This window comes from Haliotis asinina, chromosome 1, assembly GCF_037392515.1.
Source record: "Haliotis asinina isolate JCU_RB_2024 chromosome 1, JCU_Hal_asi_v2, whole genome shotgun sequence".
NCBI classification, from domain to species: Eukaryota; Metazoa; Mollusca; class Gastropoda; order Lepetellida; family Haliotidae; genus Haliotis; species Haliotis asinina.
Window position 1 is genome coordinate 29222084 of NC_090280.1, and position 22005 is coordinate 29244088.

The window sequence follows — 22005 nt, forward strand, 5'->3', positions numbered from 1 at the left end:
AATGGCTTGACGCCACGACGGAGGAAATTGGCCTGTTGTCCAAATATGATAAAAAATGTTCAGAAGAGTTTCAAGACATGTATTGGGTAAATGTTTCAGGAGCTGATAGTGGATATTATCAGCACCTGTTGCCGTATCGTGAGCTTGCCCTAGGGCAGTATTCAGCTCATGTAGTGAAAAGAGTTCATTATAATTTTCACCATTATAAGAATGAAAGTTAATATTACGTTTTTCTTGTTGATCTTTATATTTCTGAAACTTTGTATTATAGTTTGAGGAAGAAGAATGCCTAGCTAAAGTTTCACCCAATTTGTTTGCAATGTCAGTTTTATCAGTTAAAACCTCGGGTCAATTATTTGGATGATGAACACTGGAATTTCTACCTTTACCCTTGATTCTCTGTATCATGTTCCACACCTTTGTCATTGGTGTACGTGAATTAATATTAGATACAAAGGTCTTCCAAGACTGGCGTCTACTCTGTTTAAAAGTACGTCGAGCCTTGGCATTGTTTATTTTAAAAGTATTTAAATTATGAACTGTAGGGTGGTGGCGAAAATATTTTTCTGCCTTCTTTCTACACTTCCTAGCTTTTTTGCAACCGTCAGTAAACCATGGTCTACGAACATGTGGTTTAGCAGAGGCCTTAGGAATAGTTTCATCGGCAATACTTTTCAGTTGGTCAGAGAACAACTGAATCGGATCTGGAACATTAACAAAAACGGCAGAGTTGTCAGGAAAAAATGTCTGAAATTTTTTGGCCAGTTAGCCTTATTAAAATTCCACCTTGTGGCAGATGAGTCATCACTCTGATTTATAGCGGAAAGTATTGTTGGAAAATGGTCACTTCCACACAGGTCATCGTGAACTGACCATTCAAATTCGTTATAAACAGTTGGGTCTGCGAGGGACAGATCGAGTGCAGAATAAGTTCCCGAACCAGGATGTAAATATGTGACAGATCTATCATTAAAGATGCATAAGTTATTGTTTGAAATGGAATCCTCAGGGAGTTTTGCTTTATTGTTCGTGTCGGTACTTCCCCACAAAGGATTATGTCCATTAAGATCACCCATGATTATACATGGTCGAGGAAGTTGGTCAAAGAGATCCTGAAGATCGGACTGTCGAAGAGCTGTAGAAGGAGAAATATACAAAGAGCAAAGCGTAAAGGTGATATGTAAAGTGAGACGGACAGCAATAGCCTGCAGATTGCTTTTGAGAGGAACCGGGCTGTGGATAACATCCTGCCTCACGATAATAGAAGCGCCACCGGTGGCTCTATCACCTGGAGGTGAGAAGGAATGGAATGAATTGTACCGACGCAATTCAAAGTTATCAGTACTTTGCAAGTGTGTCTCTTGTAAACTAAAAACCGATGAATTAACATCTTGAGCTAATAATTGTAGATCATTAAAATTATTCCGAAGGCCTCTCCAATTCCATTGAATTAAATTAATAGTGCTGTTCATGGCGGTTCAACTGGGGATCTTGAACGCGAGGAACGTCTACTCACTCGTTCTGGCTGTGAAGGAGTGACCTCCATATCAAGAGGTCCAAACGGATTATGAACCGTCACTGATGTTGGTGACGTTGATGGTACCTCTAAATGTTGAAGAGCCTTTGCCCTTCCCAGCTGTTTCTTTTCTTTGTTTGACAACTGACTAACCTTTCCTGGATTAGTTTGTGTCTCTGGTTCTTGTTCAGTCTGTGAGGCAGATGTCGACGACCTTTGCTCATTTTGAGAGGACTGAGTGAATTCATTGACAATAATTTGTGTGTCGTTTACCCAAGATATGTCTGTCTGGCATGAAGTTGAAACTTTGGTTACAGGAGGATGAACGAGGGAAGAAACAGTGGCTGAATATGTTCTGAGTGGAGTAATTTGAGCCTCTGCGGATATCAACTTTTTGGCGTCTTGGTAAGAGAGGTTATTAGTGATTTTGACATTAAGAATACTTGATTCGAGTTCAAAATTAGGACATGATTTTGACGATGCCATATGCTCACCGTTACAGTTAGAACATCTGATGTCTCTTGTGCAGTCAGTGTTGTCATGAGACCCACTGCCACGGGAGCATACTGTTTTACGAGTGCATCACTTGGCACCGTGTCCAAAGTTTTGGCACTTAAAACATCGCAGCTGATTTGGGATGTATACATCCACTGGGATGTTAAAGTAAGCAGCTTTAATGGCTTTTGGTAGAGAAGACAGTCCAAACGTAAACATGTAAGTATTAGTTTTAATGATATCTGCATCCTGCTTCCGCGTAAACCGTTTAACAGCAGTTACTCCTTGGAGGTTTAATGCATCAACAATTTCTTCTTCTGTCATGTACGCCAGACAACGAGATCGGTCACGAACAATACCTCTGCAAGAGTTCAATGTCCTGTGCACAGAGACAACAACCCGCGTATCAACGAAATTTTGTAATCCTAGCAAGTTTACAGATTGCTGCCTCCGGGCACATTCAACAAGAAGTGAGCCAGAACGAAGGCGTGTAACGTTGGCTACCTCTCCGCATATGCCTTTGATACCCATAGATATAGCAAAGGGATTTAATTTCAATGGACCTCCATCTGCTGTTTCAACGACCAAGAATCTTGGCCAAGAATCCACTACTGCTGAAGAGACTTCATCATCAGAAGATGTTGAAAGATGTCTCCGTTTATTCGTTTTTGAACCAGGGGGAATGTGTTTAGCCATGGTACTAAAAGGATGTTCAGCAACCCTGATCTCCATCCGCCATCGAGTGTCAACAAGGACGATCCTGCAGTGGAAACCAAACCGCAAGATCAGAGCTACAGAGATGCTATACTCCAGAAATACAGACATAAATAGCTAAGAAATCCAAAAGAAGAAATATCAGGCTGGTCCGGCCCATGACAATCTTCCTAAGAAACTTAAAATTCAGAGGTCTATATCACCAGATTGGCCCATGAGCCACCGCCTTCTGGCACAAGACTCTAGGCAAAATATAAAATCAATTAAATAAAGTTGTCACAATCTGTAATCAAAATTTCCATGCTGTGATGATTCCAAATAAACGTTGTCCATGCACAGGGCATGACCTGACCAGCCGATTGATAGAATCGGGCCAATTCTACCTCCCGTCTAGGTGAAGTCAGGGCCAAAGTGGTGTGTTGAGCAACAGGAACACGGTTGTAGGTTCCTATTGCCCTCAACCACCAGGATCCCCTCCTCCACAGACACGGGCCGCAACCCACGGCCAACAGGTTGGTGGACCAAATATGCCCCCGGATCCACTACGGGGGTGTTGGCGAGCTCTTGGCGTTACCCAGCACCCACCACGAGGAGGTGGCTCGCCACGGGTGCCATATTCAAACAGACAAATAAGAAATTATAGAAGTTACATTTATAACTATATATACTAGTATCATTTTTAACACAATTTCAGAATGGCATTGAAGCACAGCTATTTGAACATACCAGGGTACAATAATCCACTGGTATTCCAGTACTGCCCAGGGAAGATGTATCTGTGTCTAGATGTATCTGTGGCCACAAAGTCCTAGTCAGCCTGGCGTTCCAGACCCTACTTACCTCCAGAACCAACATCTCTAACATGGTCTGGAACATACAGGGTAGGTAATCAGAGGTATAGGAAAATAAGGACATAGGTAGAGACAAACCAATGTCCCAGTCTCCCTAGCTGACTTGAGTGGCAGGGAATACTGGTTTGGATCCCGAATGGGACTGAACTTAACCCTTAGGTAGTTTAAAACGGAGTGAATGCGTCTCGTATTCTCATGTACGGGTCTGAGCTGGCCAGATTGGATGAATAAGTCGAAGCATAAAGACATGTTCCCCAATAATGTTGATGCTGCATCGGAGTTTGTGTCACTGATGGTTGAGAGTGCCAATAACTACACAGGAGGACACATTCCCTACATATTTGAAGTCATCAATGAACCTGATTGGAAGGAAAAGTTTGTTGACCCCAAAACAACTTCCACAGGGCAGTTGCTGACAAACTGAAATCCACATTTGGAATGAAGGTTGCCGAACCAACGTACATCAGTATGGCCTTACGCGAAGCGGATGAAAATAACTTCAGCTACTGGAAGAGAACTGCTCAGTTTCTAGACATGTCACTTAATCACTTGGACTTCTTCTCTTTCCATCCCTACAACTATCTCCGTGTATCAACTGGAAATTATTCTAATTTTGGCATAAATCAAGATCGTTTAGTTGCTTCTCTAGACATAGTGGAGAATTACTCTTTCCTCAAGAAAGGTAAAAGTATACAGTTGGTCAACACAGAATTTGGGAGAGGTAACGTTTTCGGGGTCAGTCCCAATTTTGAAAAAAAGACTGATAGATTTTGAAACCATTTATCAACCAAGCAACCGGGACACCCTTCTCTTAGGAATTCCTTATTCACCGTTGATGGTCATCCGCTTCAACCAACCACATTCTTCACGTTTTGGCAAAACTTTACCAATGACCAAAAGTTTCTTCGAGTCAGTATAATGAATAGGAGAAAATGGTTGCACCTCTTGCCCTGGCAAACCCTCTCACCAAGGAGATGGTAGTTCTTCTCCACAATTATGGTAGTGAATTTGAAAATGTTAAACTGGACTTTCCCCAAAACTGGCTTAACCCTTCCACGGGTGAAGAAACATGCGTTCTTCTCGAAAATGGTCATCCAGCTATTCATGCTAATCATCATTTTAACATATCGAATGGCACCGTTGGTCTTCCCGGATCATCAACCTGCTTCTACAAGTTCAAAACCAACTACAACTTTGCTGGACTGCGCACAAACAACGAAACCATATACTACGGCAAGGATATGATCATACCAATCACCAACGGACATGCGCAATCAACCATCAGTCTGCCTAGTTACAGATATCATACCGCTCATCTTAGAGTGGCAGTGACCAGAGACCTTAATGTCGATACAAAACCCCATACAGCTGCGTCCAATGGTCAGACATTGTCTTCAAGCTACATGCTGTTTGAAGCCATGAAGGTTGAGTGGAAAACAACACGGAACGTTTGTTATGAGTTCATGGTCCCCGAATAACAGGTCAACACAACCAACACTGTCAGCATGACCTTTGATGGAGATGATGGTCACGTGACATCTGTCGCACTTGTTGGAAAACTTCAGTAGATAAATTTGAGAAGTGACGAAGTGAGAGAGTTAAATTGTATAGTCACATTGGTAATATTTCAGCCATATCGTGACTTCAAAAGTTATGAGTTCATAATAGATGGAATCAAATTATGAAAACCTGTGAACGAAGGGCAATAAAACCAACTAGAAAGTCACAGTACCAAGAAGTTTAAAGTGAAATTCATTGGTACGTTTTCAGCGCAAACACACTATAGTTGGATTTACACCATCACTTCAGCAGATGGCGATTGTAGGAAACATCTTAAAAGAAGAAATAGGTTTAAAACTGGCAAGCTCAATTTTAACTTCGAAGGTTTTTGGACTTATATCCCCTCTGAGGAGGACAATAGTTTTAGGATACTTTAACTCGCTTTGAGGGTACATTCCTTAACAATCGCAGTTGCTAATTTATACTACCATGTTTCAATATTTTTATCTACAAAAATATATTCAGAATGTGTGTAATAATTTCTGATTCAATCATTCAACTGACAACATGAAAAGGTCTTTAACAGTTTTGACACTGACATATTTATACCTTGTGATGGAAAAATTCAATACAGCAATATTGGTTGTTCAAAGACTTTAAAAGTAATTGGGATAATTATTGTAACCTTATTTCCCACTGCATAAGTTATTTTACAGCTCTACGCTGCAAGAAGGTATTAATTGCAACATGTGCAATAAAAAGTTGATAAGTGTCACCGATCATAGAAAAAGGAGAAAACACAAAGTACGATTAAAATGCATGTCTTGTACAAAAAATCCCTTTCATAACTACTGTTATGTTATAGTTATGGAAATGAGTAAAGAGTGAGTGAGTTAATATTTAACGTCACTTCGGCAGTATTGCAGCCATATCGTGAAGAGAACATTCTTGAAAAAAAGAAAACAACTAGAATATCACAATTACAAATAAAACTAGCGTGAAACGTTAACACTAATATCACTATTGCGACAATACCATATAAAAAAACAGGCTACAGATCACCAACAACTGAAGGTAGATCACCATAGTGGTGGCAAATGAGTAAAGAAAACTGCCATTGCAGAAATATTGACATCTTAACGAATTACCGTTGTGTCTCACACATTCGAAGAGAACAATGTTCACGGTGAACTGACATCGGCATGGAGTGAGTGAGTGAGTTAGTATTTAACGTCACATCGGCAGTATTGCAGCCATATCGTGACGAGAACGATTAATTATAAAAATACAAATGAATTACTAGCACGGACATTGTAAAACCCTGTCAACGAAGGACAGCAAAACTGGCTAGAATATCACAGAATAGAATATAAAACTAGTGAATAGACCTAAAACAATGTATCTATAGAGGACAGTACAATATAAAAATGAGCTATAGGTTGCCAACAACTGAAGGTAGATCACCATACTAAGGACCATGGGGACTTACAGTACATTTGCTTCCTGCATGGACCCTAGCTGGATTTACATCATCCCTTCAGCTGTTACCAATTTAGACAAATCTAGCCATAAAGTAAAAACACACTTATTCTACGATTAAAAAGCTGGAAAACTGAAATTTACGTCAAATGTTTTTGGACTTACGTGCCCTCTCAGGAGGACAATTATTTTACGGTACGTCAACCCCCTTTGAGGGTAGACCACTAACGATTTGAGTTACTAATTTAATCTTCCAATTTTAAAATATTTATCTATTTACAGTTCGGTTAACAAATTTAATTCCTTTAAAAATGCAATAATTAAATGAAGACTAACACTGTTAAAAAGATCCTTCATACTATGTGAATTAAAACACTGATCCCTTGTGATGGAATACTCAACACAGTCAAGCAAGATATGCTTGACTGTGATTCTTTCATCACAAGGGATGCAGAACGGAGGATCCTCACCTTTCAAAAGGTATTCATGTGTATATCTGGTGTGGCCAATACGACATCGCCGCATGATGACCTCTTCAAATCTGGACTGACAACCCAAGTAGGTGTAACCAATATAGGGTTTTATTGCATGTAATTTATTTATGCCCACTTGGGTGTCCCACTTCTTCTGCATCAGATCACGGATGTAAGTTCTAATGCTGGCTTTATACTCAGAGTATGGAATAAGAAGTGGTGTCACAGATTTGTTGAGTGCTGCCTTGGCAGCAAGATCGGCTATTGCGTTAGCGGAAATACCTACGTGGCTGGGTAACCAACAAAAGACGATGTCGTATTGGCCAGTGGCAAGATTATTATACAATTCAATAATTTCTATTAAAAGTGGATGTTTACAAGAGATATTTTTAATAGCCTGAAGGCAAGAAAGAGAGTCGGAATAGATTATATATTGTTTACGTTTAGGGTGTCTTTTGATATATTTAAGAGCTGTTAATATGGCGTTAACTTCTGCTGTAAAAATAGAACTATTATCTGGTAATCTAGAAGATATTGTTCTGGATCCAATGACAGTGGCACAAGCTACTGCGCCATCGTCCTTGGACCCATCTGTAAATAAGGATTTATAGGCGCTATATATATGTTTCAATTGATCATATTCTTGTTTATGCTGTATTTCATTCGTTTCTGACTTTTTAAATGTAGTTAATCTTCGGGCCTGACCAACTGCCAAGGAGGAGAAGAAAGAGGACGGGAGGGAGCTATGTTTTCCAGCTCAATGCCGGCAGCAGAAAGAAAGGGTTTAATTCTATGTCCTAGACGCGGGACAAGAGAAGACTTTTCGTTGTATAAATCCTCATAAAGGGGATTGAACACACAGTTATATGCAGGGTTAGATTCATTAGAGTGTAATTTAGTTATGTATTGTAAGGATAATTTAATACGACGTTGTGTAAGAGATGGTTCATCAGCCTCAACGTAAAGATTGTCAATAGGTGAAGTTCTGAAGGACCCAAGACAAAGTCTTAGACCTTGGTGGTGGACACAATCAAGTAATTTCAGGCTGCTTTTACAAGCTCCACCATACACGATGGAGCCATAATCAAGTTTGGAAGGGACAAGTGATCTGTATAAGTGGGAGAGTAGCTTGATCCCCTCCCTACTTTGAGTTCGAAACGACTTTCGGTAAATCGACTGCCTTCAGGCATTTAGTTTTTAGGGATTTGATATGTGGCAAAAAAGTTAAATTGGAGTCGAGAATAAGACCCAAGAACTTAGCCTCCTTCACAACTTTTATGAGAGTGCCATTTAAAAATAGTTCCGGATCCTTATAATGCCTATATTTTCTACACAAGTGAAGGCAATTAGTTTTAGAATTTGAGAAATTAAAGCCGTTTTCTAGACACCATTTATTTATTTTATTTAAACACAACTGCAATTGCCGTTCAATAGTATGCATATTTGTACCACGACAAGAAATATTAAAATCATTCACAACAAAAAGTGATTCGTCTATTGAATCCTTTAAAATCTTGGATGAACTGTTGATTTTAATACTGAACAATGTGACAGAGAAAATACTTCCTTGTGGTACACCCTGATCCTGATAATAATGGTCAGACAGGGTAGAACCCACTCGGACCTGAAATTGTCTGTCACTCAAAAAACGTGAAATAAGAAGAGGGAAACGACCCCTCAAACCGAAATCATGTAAATCTTTTAAAATGCCATGCTTCAAGGTGGTATCGTATGCTTTCTCAAGATCAAAGAATATCAATATTGCATGTTGTTTAGTAACTACTGCATTTGTAACGAAGGATTCAAGTCGTACCAAATGATCAATGGCACTACGGTTTTTTCTAAAACCACACTGAATATTTGTTATAAGGTTATTGGTTTCAAGATACCATGTTGACCTATTGTTTACCATTCGTTCCATGGTTTTACAAACATAACTCGTTAAAGAGGTTGGTCTGTAATTAGACGGATCGGTATGATCCCAGCCGGGATTTGGAATAGGGACAACACTGGCATTACACCACGAAGTTGGAAACTCTCCTGAAGTGATCAAATATTTCTAAAAGGATTTCTAAGCATGAGTCGGGCAAATGCTTTAGAAGCTGGTAGTGAATTTTATCAGCTCCTGTTGCAGTATTATGAGCTTGCTCAAGGGCAGTATGGAGCTCATATAATGAAAATAATCTTCACCATTGTCTGAATTAAAAAAATTTTCTTCTCCTGTTCTGATATTGTTGAAACTCAGGAACATAATTTGATGAAGATGAATGCTTGTCTAAGGTCGCACCAAGTTTATTTGCAATGCCAGTTTTATTAGTTAATATAGTATCACCGTCCTTCAGATAATGAGCAGAAAATTTTGAGCCTTTGCCCTTTATTCTTTGGATCATGTTCCACACCTTTGACAGGTGTACGTGAATTTATTTTGGAAACATAATCTCGCCAAGACTGACGTTTGTTTTGTTTAAATGCACGTCTAGCCTTATCGAAATTATGGACAGTAGGATGTTTGCGAAAATAGTTGTCACCTTTCTTCCTACACTTTCTAGCCTGTTTACATTCATTAGTAAACCATGGTTTACGAATGTGCGGAATTGGAGAGGACTGTGGAATTGTTTTGCCAGCAATGCCGTTAAGGATGCTCGAAAACGACTGTATAGGATCTTCACTGTCCTTCAAAAGATCACGCTTCAAGTGTTCAACACACAGATGGAGGAGTGTACAAACTGCACAATGTCAAAACAATGTGTAAAGTCAGGCGAACTGCAACTGTTTGAAGATTCGTATTTAGAGTAACAGGGCTATGAGTGACACTCTGATGAACCAAAATAGAAGCACCTCCAGTTGTTCGATGTCCCGGAGGAGAAAAAGAATGATAATTGTTGAACTGTCTTAAAGTAAAGGTATCTGTAGTTTTTAAATACGTCTCTTGGAGACACAGCACTGATGGCTGAAAGTTCTGTATTAGCAATTGCATTACGCTGAAATTGTTTTTTCAGTCCTCTACAATTCCACTGCAGTATATGTGACAGCTGTGTCATGGTGCCTCAATGGGCGATCTTTCACGTGAATGTGAAGACGAACTATTCCTCCGCCTGTCCTGTTGGGACAGAGTTTACCTCCATGTCTAGAGGTCTAGAGGTGACATACACCTCCACTCCGATGTTAAAATAGCCTGCTTTGATGGAATCAGGAAGGGACGAACGAGCAAAAGTCATTAAGTATGTATTGGTGTTAATGATAACACCATCTTTCTTTATTGTGAAACGTTTCACAGCAGTTACTCGGTAGTGATTTCATCCTCAGACATGTCAGACAGGCAACAAACATGTCACGAACAATGCCTCGACAAGAGTTCAGAGACTTGTGCATAGTCACAACAACCTCAGTATTTGCAAATGTTTTGATTGACAGCAAACTGAGAGACTGTTGTCTGTCTCAGTGCACACTCCAAAAGAAGCTAACCACTACGGAGACAAATAGAGCTTTCAAAATGGCAAATGGGTTTAGTTTGATTGGTGAAAAATCAACAGCCTCGAGAAATCGTGCTCATGAATCATTGTTAACAGAAGTATTTCCAGATGAAACATCCAAATACTCAAGACTTCTATTCTTTTCGCTGCGAGATGAACGAGAGTTTATTAGTGAAAAGGAAAACGTTTCAGCACCCCTGCTCCCAAAACACCATGGAGTATCAACAAGGACGGTGTCAAATAGCATCGGATATGCGTGACCAGCCGATTGGTCAAACCGGGCCCATTCGACCACCCGTCTAGGCGAAGTCAGGGCCAAAGTGGTGTGTTGGGCAAAGGGAACACGATTACAGGCCCCCAGTGCCCTCAACCCCCAGACTCCCGTCCTCCACCGACACAGGGCCGCAACCCACGGCAAACGGGTTGGTGGACCAAATATCCCCCCGGGTCCACAACGGGGGTGTCGGCGAGCTCTTGGCGTTACCCAGCACCCACCACGAGGAGGTGGCTCGCCACGGTGCCCTCAGTGTGACGAGCAAACGCCTAAACCACTACACTACCCCATCGCCCCAATATTATTTACTCCATCGCCCCAATGTAATAATAAAGTCAATCAATTCAATGTGTCTGATCTAATATTTCTATCCCTTTACAATATATAAGTGAACCCATGAACACTGTTAGAATTGGCTTTGTCCAACCTGTGCCTGTCTCAAGAGGAGACTTATCATTATCGGTTGGTCAGACTTGCGCCAATCTACACAGCAAAAGCTGACATGTGTCGGCCAAGCGTAGATCGACGCTCATAATGTTGAGCATTTGATTGTCTGGAATATTCGAGTATACAAACAAGAGATCGTGGATTTTATATGTGTATATTAGTATCAGTTCTTTTGTAATACAGATACAGAATGGCACTGAAGCACAGGTATCTGAACATATCAGGGGACAAAAATCAATTTGGTATTCCAGATTATGTCCCCCTCGAAAAGCCGATTTTCGTTTCACAATACTGCCCAGGGAAGATGTATCTGTGTCTGATTTTCCCATGAAAAGTATGCACATGTTAACATCCTGTTCCTCCTTCAGTGGCCACAAAGCTCCAGTCAGCCTGGCTACCCAGACCCAACGTACCTCCAGGACCCTGCAAGACAAGCAACGACATGGGCGACCTACATGATGCAGCTGAATGGCTATGGGAATAACATCTCTAACATGGTCTGGAACATACAGGGTAGGTCATTAAACGTTTGAAGTGGTATAGGAAAATAGGCGTGAGTGAGGAATTAAAGTTAAATATTTCAGCAATATATGGTGACTTAATCAAGTTATGTATTTATCAATAATTAAAGATAACTTATAAAGTTTTGTCATCGAAGGACAGTAAAACTACTAGATTATCATAGGTATTAATTTACGACTAGTGATTAAATCTAAAATATTTAACTATGCATGACAATACAATGCAAAACAATCTATAGAAGCGAAGGCCATAGAATATAATAATAGGCTGTAAATCGCCAACAACTGCAGGGTGATCACCATACCAAGGAGCATGGGGACTGTGGATTTGTACCTGACAGGGTTTAGATGGATTTACCGCATCCCTTCAGATGTTAGCAATTTCTGATAATCCAGCGATATGCTGAAGTTTAAAATTGTACTACGTTTAAATTTACAATACTTGTTTTGGAGACTTATCTACCCTCTCAGGAGGACGATCATTTTACTTTAACTCCCTTCCAGGATGCAGCCACTAAGAATATCAGCAGTTAATTGAACGTACCAATCATAAAACAGAATCTGGAGCCTACAGGGAAACTGAACACCCAAATGTGGCCTTTTGTATACAACAAGTAGTTTAACACGGAATGAATGTCTTAGACATACGGTTCTCGAATTCTCATTTACAGGACTAAACTGGCCAGAATGGATGAATAAGTCGGAGCATAAAGACATGTTCCCCAATAATGTTGATGCTGCAGCAGAGCTTGTGTCACTGATGGTTGAGAGTGCCAATAACTACACAGGAGGACGAATTCCCTACATATTTGAAGTCATCAATGAACCTGATTGGAAGGAAAAGTTTATTGACCCGCAAACTAATGTCGATTTCAACAGGGCAGTTGCTGACAAACTGAAATCCAGATTTGGAATGAAAGTTGCGGACCAACATACACCAGTATGGCCTTACGCGAAGCCGATGAGAATAACTTCACATTCTGGAAGAGAACTGCTCAGTTTCTGGATATGTCCCTTGATCACTTGGACTTTTTCTCTTTCCATTCATACAACTATCTCCGTGTATCAAATAGAAATTATTCTTATTTTGGCATAAATCAAGCTCGTTTAGTTGCTTCTCTAGACATGGTGGAGAATTACTCTTTCCTCAAGAAAGGAAGAAATGTTCAGTTAGTAAACACAGAATTTGGAAGAGGTAACGTTTTCGGGGTCAGTCCCACTTTTGAAAATGGACTGATAGAGTTTGAAACCATTTATCAACCAAATGGCTTCATGTTTACCTTCCTTAATATGAGAGAGTTTATAGACAGAGTTACCATATTTTTCCTCGCAAATGAACAATTCCCAGGTCATACTTCGCTCAGGAATTCCTTATTTACCGTTGATGGCCATCCGCTTCAACCAACCAAATTCTTCACGTTTTGGCAAAACTTTACTAATGATCAAAAGTTTCTTCGAGTCTCAAGTCAGTATAATGAACAGGAGAGAATGGTCGCACCTCTTGCCCTGGCAAACCCTCTCACCAAGGAGATGGTAGTTCTTCTCCACAACTATGGTAGTAAATTTGAAAATGTTAAACTGGACTTTCCCCAAAACTGGCTTAACCCTTCCACGGGTGAAGAAACATGCGTTCTTCTCGAAAATGGTCATCCAGCTATTCATGCTAATTATCATTTTAACATATCGAATGGCATCGTTGATCTCCCCGGCTCATCAACCTGCTTCTACAAGTTCAAAACCAACAGCAACTTTGCTGGACTACGCACGGACAACGAGACCACATACTACGGGAAGGACATGATTATACCAATCACCAACGGACATGCGCAAACAACCATCAGTCTGCCCAGTTACAGATACCATACCGCTCATCTTAGAGTGGGAGTGAGCAGAAACTTTAAGGTCGACACAAAACCCCATACAGCTGCGTTCAATGGTCAGACATTGTCTTCAAGCTACATGTTGTTTGATGCCATGAAGATTGAGGGGAAAACAACATGGAACGTTTGGGAGTTCATGGTCCCCGAATCACAGGTCCACACAACCAATACTGTCAGCATGACCTTTGGTGGAGATGGTGGTCACGTGACATCTGTTGCACTTGTTGTTGGAAAACTTGAGTAGATAAATTTTACTTTAAGAATATTCATCTTGTTTTGATTCATATCAAAGATAAGAAAAGTGAGTGAGTTAATGTTTATCGTCTCATAAACAACGTTCACAATTCACAATGCTGTTGAGTAAACACACACTAACTATCTCAGTTACTTACACATAACAACACATATAGATTTACATAAGACATGTCAATAAAAATCAAAACTAATTAACTACTTAAACTACTGAAAAGATTCTTCTTGGATTAAGCTTTGCAACAAATGTTAAACCATAACTCTTTCACTACAAGTGATAATGGAACCTGATTGGAAGGAAAAGTTTATTTCAAAGATATTCATGGATGTATCTGCTGGGATCAACAAGACATCATCGCGCAATGAGCTGTTCATTTCTGGACAGTCAAAGTAGGTGTAACGGATAGAGAGCGATGCCGTACAGGTCACTAGCAAGACTATAAAAAAAAATATAGTTCATTTTCAGGCGATCATTAATATATTCAAGTGATTATAAAATGGCAGTAGCTTCTGCTATAAAAGTAGAGCTAATCAAGGCCAGCATTCAGAGGGACCAGTCTGTGTATTACACTCTGTCTGAGCCTCTAGTTGCTTTGGGGCTTAAAGGAGGAAAAGTAGTTACATTAATCATACTGAAAATTTGATAGTTTTCGTAAAACAAAACACTGGTAGTTCACAAACGTGCAACTGTAAATTGTCCCTATGGCCGTGATATGGTGATCTACCCTCAGTTGATTCAATCTATATCCTGTTTTTTATGTTCTCTTGTACTCTTTTTATGATACTGTTTTCTGATAACATTCTAGCTTTACCGCAGTATATGTGATACTCTAGTAGTTTTACTGTTCTGCATAGACTGGTTTTAATATCAATTTTTAGCAACATCTGATAATGATTAAGTGTTTTCTGCACAATATGGATGGCATATTGCCCATGAGACGATAAATATGACTTCAGTCACTCTCAGCGTCAGATTGTGTGTGAGATGATTGTGAAGATGTCTGATTTTCAGTCTTAGATCCTGATGATGAATGAGTTATTTATGTGTTACGACTGATGCTCAAGTAACAGGACTTTTCTGACTTGGCCCAAAAGATATAGCTACAGTGACCAGAGTTAGGTTTACGCCTCTTTCAGTAACGTTGCGGCAATATCACAGCGGGGTAAATGGGCTCTGCAGTCTAATTATAACCCATGTGGGGAATCTATTGCGAGCTTTAGGCGTGACACACAAACGATAAAACCACCACGAGCTCTGTGATAACATTCTCCTGTGGCATGTCAGGCAGTGCTGTCCCGAATGATGCATCGACATGAATGTCAATATTGGCAAATGTTTTGATAGACAAAAGATCAAGAGGCTCTGCCTGTGAACATTCATTCCACCAGGAGTTAATCACTGTGGGGACGTTCTTTACTTCACCCCAAATCCCTGCGTGAGTTGTGTGTTATGCCACTTTGTGTGTTATTCCAGCATTATCACAGCGGGGACAGGAGAAATGGGTTTCCGCATTGTGCCTATGAGAAGAATCAAAACCAGGCATTCGCCATGACGACCGAACACTTTAACCACTAGGCCACCCCTTACATCCCCGAGACAGCCATAGAAATGGCAAAAAAGTTTAACTTAATAGGGATATGGTATTGAACAAAAGAATCCCACGACAAGCAGATTACCTAATTCGACCAACTTGTAGGGGGATAAGTGTGCTGACTAATATGACGTCATTACACTCGAAAACATGTACTTTTGCCAGTGGAGCCTTGTCCAAGAAGCAGAAAATGTCGGTGAATTTTCTCATGTGTCAGAGACATTTTCATAGAGATAACACTTCTTTTCGTATATACATTCCAGCTGCGCAATGCAGAATGAGCTGAGGTTATTTTCTATGGAGTTTAAGACACTCGGTCTTATCATCCTCTTTGTTTACCCTTATCTCAAATATTTGAAGATATATAAAACTATCACGTGCTGCTCTCACATGTTTAAAACAAACATTTAAAAGTGTCTGCTGGTGAACAGAAGTATCATACTTTCACTGCAGAATGTTGTCACTGCTTCTGTATCCCTTGTTCCTGTATGGAGCGGCATTCGCTGACACAACCGTCACAGTCTACAACGAATGGCTCTCTCAAGGCGGACGTGTCCACTATGAACCTGAAAGATGGAATAAAATAAACGGCCTCCCCGGACAGAACCAAATTCCAAACTGTAAAACTGTCGGAGCAGCTCCCGGACGGTGGGTTAACAGAGACCTGAGGGATGGTCTTTTTGTCAATGTAAGTACAAGATGAATCGCTTTATGCATACGTGACTGGAAATTAGGAAATATAATTCAATGTCATAGTTGATGTAGATTCTAACCCTACTGAATTCATAGTTTGAAGAGAATTTGGTCAAAATCTTGTTTTACCATCCTGAAAAGTTGAACAAGGCAATCCGTGTGTGTGAGTATTAATTTTTATCAGATTGTTGTTGATAGTGCAAAGATTAACTTGTATAGAACTGTGATAATATCATATTATAATATTAATTATATTTTATATTTATATGTAATATTTTCTTTGCTGCAAATGTTTGTTCTTTCCCATCAAAAGCGTACATTGACTTAAATGAAGAAATATGTTCAAAAGATCCAAGGTTGGCACCACTTACCCAAAATGAACACTGATTAATACCCTTAAGCCTCATCTTGTTCACTGAAAACGGGAACAATATTAGATGAGATAGATACAAGTGTGTGGATTGACGACGCCTCTAGCAATATTCTACCATTATCACGGCGGGTGACACCAGAACAGACATGCACGACTATATGCTATCGATTAAACTAAGCGAGCGAGTGTGTTAAGTACAATAATTGTGGCAACAGTTTTTGTTTAACTCTTTGGTGGGGGTGTTTTTCAAGCAGGAGTTTAACAAGCAGACAGAACTCGAACATGTAATGTACTTCACTATGGTCATTTCGTAGATCATATATCCAACCAATACACTCAAAATAACAATGATGAAGCGTTATGACATTAAAAACTTTTATCATGAAAATACTACTAATCTCACATGCACGTGTATACCCCGTATGTGACGTAGCATCCCCTCCTCACTGTTAGAGACATGTTGCAGACAGAACGACCCCTACCTCAGTTCATACAAATTACACAGCGCTTAATACAAAGGATCAGTTTGCTGATTTCTGATTTCGTTGACATATGTCATCATATCCCAATAGCGAAGATGCATACTTTTCATGGTGGTCTGTGCATTCTATGCAATACTTGAAAAATTCTTGAAATACTTATCCCATGTAATGGAGAGATCAAGACAGTCAAGCAGGACATGCTTGGCCGTTATTCTCTCATCACAAACGATATAAATGATCCTAACCTTTTAATAGGTATTCGTGTGTATATCTAGTATGACATTGCGACATCGTCGAGGAATGACTTTCTGCTGACCACAGCTCAAATGTTGCCGATAATAACAAATAAGAAATAATGGAAGTTTTACTAATTACATACAAGACTTATGTGTACTCTTCACAAAAAAGTAGGGGAACGTTCAGTCTTGTAGAAAGAAAACTCATTAAGGAACATTACCATGACATTCATCTTGTGTATGAAGCATCATTTCAAGTTATCACCAAACGCAAACAAAATCCATGGGAAGAACTTGCACAACGTGGGAGCCTCCTACACGTGCATGAGGTGTGATTATGAATCTTGACGTTTTTCAGGCAGGTCGATAAATCACTGTAGATCATTTTCTCCGATAATTTTCTTACATCTGTGCATGGTCAGGGTTTCCAGGGTCAAATCTCACACTACTGACTGAAAATTGTAAACCAGCCACAAGGGGGATAACAGAACGAACAGCTTTGCTTTGAATAAAATTCATGTGGTGATTCACTCTCAAAATATCCATTATTATTGCTTCAACATTGATTAAATCTCACATATCTCCCAATTTCGACAATCGTACATTGAAAGTTCAGTTCCCCTACTTTTAAGACTATGTATATTACATATCCACTATGCAAATAAAGTACAACTCCTTGAACATATGAGTGAGCATCGTCACATTGTCAATATTTCAGCAGTGTCATGACGAACACATTTTATAATTTGAGGATGAATATAGAAGATTAAACCCACTCCGCGATGGTGTGAAGGTATGAGTTTAGTTTTACGCCGTACTCACCAGTATTCCAGCTATCCGGCGGCAGGATGTATATAAATGATCGAGTCTGGACCAGACAATCCAGTGATCAACAGCATTACCATCGATCTACGCAGTTGTGAACCGATGACATGTGTCAACCACGTCAGCGACCACTTGATCCCATTAGTCGCCTAGTATGATACCATGGGTTGCTGAAGGCCTATTTTACAACAGATCTAAACAGGTCGGTCGACGATGGACATTAAAACTACTAAAATAGAATATTATTAAAAAAACATACTAATCGGGCCTTGTAACCTTTCCGGTAATCTTAGTTTTTGCCACTCTTTGAACACAAATCGTTGTTCAGAAATTCTATCCAGGGACAATGAATTTAATCCTCACGTGAATCTGGCCGGTTTGTTGTCTAAAGCTGTAAACAGCAAGTTCCAGTTCTGTGGGGGTGGTGGTCTGTAGATAATGAGAAGATCGAGTGATCAACATCATGGGCATCATTCTACGCAATTAGGATAGGGTTAGCTAGTTAGCTAGCCTCGCCAGTCCAGTTATGTATCTCTCACCACAAGCATGTGTTACTAAAGATCATTTCTCACTTGATCTTTCTTGGGTTAACCCTCACATGAAAGTTATACAGACGTTAACAGTTTTCTTTCACATAGATAACTGGCTAATCTATACTATGTCATTCAGTGGCCACAAAGTCCTAGTCAGCCTGGCTACCCAGACCCAACGTACCTCCAGGACCCTGCAAGACAAGCAACGACATGGGCGACCTACATGATGCAACTGAATGGCTATGGAAATAACATCTCTAACATGGTTTGGAACATACAGGGTACGGCGTTAAAACGTTTTTTGAACGGTATAGGAAAAAAGGAGCATAGACAGAGACAACTACGGTCAAAGCCATCTTCCAGTCCTGTTCCAGCATTCGCTTGATGATTCGCTTGAGTGGTTTAGTCATTAACCACTCTTCCAGTATCTCTCTCTCTCTTATCCACATACAAAGATACACAGTGATTAGAGAGTGTTTGGTTTCCGAAAGTGATTTAACGTGAAAGGTACCGGGATAGGAAAAGGTAATAGGAAAGTTTGTGACTAGTGTCTCTTATTCACATTTACTGGTTTGAGCTGGCCGTGGCGGATGAATAAGTCACAACATGGATACAAATTCCCCAATGATGAAGATGCTACATCTGAGTTTGTGTCACTGATGGCTGAGAGTGGATCCCGAATGAGACTGAACCTAACTCTTAACAGAATCTGTAGCTTACCTAGAAACTAGAATCGCAAATATCCCTTATACTGCACGGAAGGTAGTTTAACATTGAACGAATGTCTTTGGCTTAAGTGTCTCGTATTTGTCATTTGCAGGTTTGAGCTGGCCACAATGGATGAATAAGTCGGAGCATAAAGGCATGTTCCCCAATAATGTTGATGCTGCAGCAGAATTTGTGTCACTGATGGTTGAGAGTGCCAATAACTACACAGGAGGACGAATTCCCTATATATTTGAAGTCATCAATGAACCTGATTGGGTGGAAAGAATTATTGACCCCAAAACGAATATAGACTTCCACAGGGCTGTCGCTGACAAATTGAAATCACGAACTGGAATCAAAGTTGCTGGGCCATCGTACACCAGTATGGCTTTACGACTAGCAGACGAAAATAACTTCACATTCTGGAACAAAACTGCTCACTTTCTAGACATGACACTTGATCACTTGGACTTTTTCTCTTTCCATTCATATAACTTTCTCCGTGAATCCAAGGGAAATTATTCTTGTTCTGGCATAACGCAAGCTCGTTTAGTTGCTTCTCTAGACATGGTGGAGAATTACTCTTTCCTCAAGAAAGGAAGAAATGTTCAGTTAGTAAACACAGAATTTGGAAGAGGTAACGTTTTCGGGGTCAGTCCCACTTTTGAAAATGGACTGATAGAGTTTGAAACCATTTATCAACCAAATGGCTTCATGTTTACCTTCCTTAATATGAGAGAGTTTATAGACAGAGTTACCATATTTTTCCTCGCAAATGGACAATACCCAGGTCATACTTCCCTCAGGGATTCCCTGTTTACTGTTGATGGCCATCCGCTTCAACCAACCAAATTTTTCATGTTTTGGCAAAACTTTACTAATGACCAAAAATTTCTTCGAATGTCAAGTCAGTATAATCAACAGGAGAGAATGGTTGCACCTCTTGCCCTGGCAAACCCTCTCACCAAGGAGATGGTAGTTCTTCTCCACAACTATGGAAGTAAATTTGAGAATGTTAAACTGGACTTTCCCCAAAACTGGCTTAACCCTTCCACGGGTGAAGAAACATGCGTTCTGTTCGAAAATGGCCATCTAGCTATTCATGCTAGTTATCATTTTAACATATCGAATGGCATCGTTGATCTCCCCGGCTCATCAACCTGCTTCTACAAGTTCAAAACCAACTACAACTTTGCTGGACTACGCACGAACAATGAGAACACATACTACGGGAAGGACATGGTCATACCAATCAACAATGGACATGCGCAAACAACTATCTATCTGCCCACCTCTGGGTACCATACCGCTCATCTTAGAGTGGGAGTGAGCAGAGACCTTAATGTCGACACAAAACCCCATACAGTTGAGTTCAATGGTCAGACATTGTCTTCAAGCTACATGCTGTTTGATGCCATGAAGATTGAGGGGAAAACAACATGGAACGTTTGGGTCTTCATGGTCCCCGAATCACAGGTCCACCAGACCAATACTGTCAGCATGACCTTTGATGGAGATGGTGGTCACGTGACATCTGTCGCACTTGTTCTTGGAAAACTTCAGTAGATAAATTTTATTTTTTGAATATTCTTTGCTTGTTTTGATTGATATCACACATAACAAAAAGAAATGAGTGAATCAATATTTATAGTCACATTAGCAAAATGCCAGATTTCAAAGGTTATATTTCGCAACAAAGACTTTTAAACTATTTTGGGCTGTAGATCACCAACAACTGAAGGTTAATCACAATACTATGAACCAAGGAACCTTGCAGTGCCTTTGCCACATGTGAAAACACATCCGAAGAGTTGTGATTAATTTGATTCATAAACAAGTTTAAGTTTAAGAATGCTCATAAGAGAGCAGAGAATACACTCTTAATCATGTTTCCAAAACGGACTGTAGAACACCACACTAGAGACCATGTGAAGTACATTAACATATATTTTACGACTGAAAACAAAGTAGCCTTAAATTTACTTTGAAAGACATGATCTAACGTACTTTTACTAGAGGACAACATTTACAATACTGTAAATCCTTTTGAACCAACCATTAACAATCTTAGACACCAATCTGATCTAAAGACTCTAAAATACCCAACATCCTCTTACAAAACATATCAATAGACAATTAGCCGAAAACTAATTAACCATATTCTCCTTGGATGAAATGTTGAAACAGATGCTAAACCGTGATTCTTTCACAAGGAATACAATATGGAGGATCTTCAGATGTTAATAGATACTCATGAGTTTTCACTTATGGTCAGCCCAAGGTGGTGTAACCGATATTTGGTCTTATTGGAGGTTGTGTATTGACAGCTACTTGAATCTTTTGCATTAGATCATAGATGTAAGGTCTAATCACAGTATTATAATCGTGGTATGTTATGACAACTGATGTCACATTCGTGTTTAATGCTAAACATAGCAGAAAAATGAGTCATTTTATTTCCAGAAATTCAAACGTGGCTAGATAACCATCAGAGACCAATGTCGCACAGCTCATTACCAAGATTATCTAAGTGATCCTGTGTGAATATATATATGTGAACTCACACATGAATGTCGCTTTCTGATTGGCTAAGCGCTATTCTATTATATTCAATGTACACCGCTTACAGGCGATGTATTATTCTTCATGTGCACCGCTGGGAATTCCGAACTCTTCTGGTGCTTCATG

At 39.8% G+C, this 22005-nt stretch overlaps 1 protein-coding gene across 1 annotated transcript; it reads left to right on the forward strand.

The window, feature by feature from the left end:
* The first annotated feature begins 15898 nt into the window (after nucleotides 1-15898).
* LOC137278227 (beta-porphyranase A-like) lies at nucleotides 15899-20898 on the forward strand. Its single transcript, XM_067810449.1, has 3 exons — nucleotides 15899-16155; nucleotides 18746-18890; nucleotides 19430-20898. The coding sequence occupies exons 1-3, from the start codon at nucleotides 15922-15924 to the stop codon at nucleotides 20881-20883; spliced, it is 1833 nt and encodes a 610-aa protein (XP_067666550.1). The 5' UTR covers nucleotides 15899-15921; the 3' UTR covers nucleotides 20884-20898.
* Nucleotides 20899-22005: the final 1107 nt, after the last annotated feature.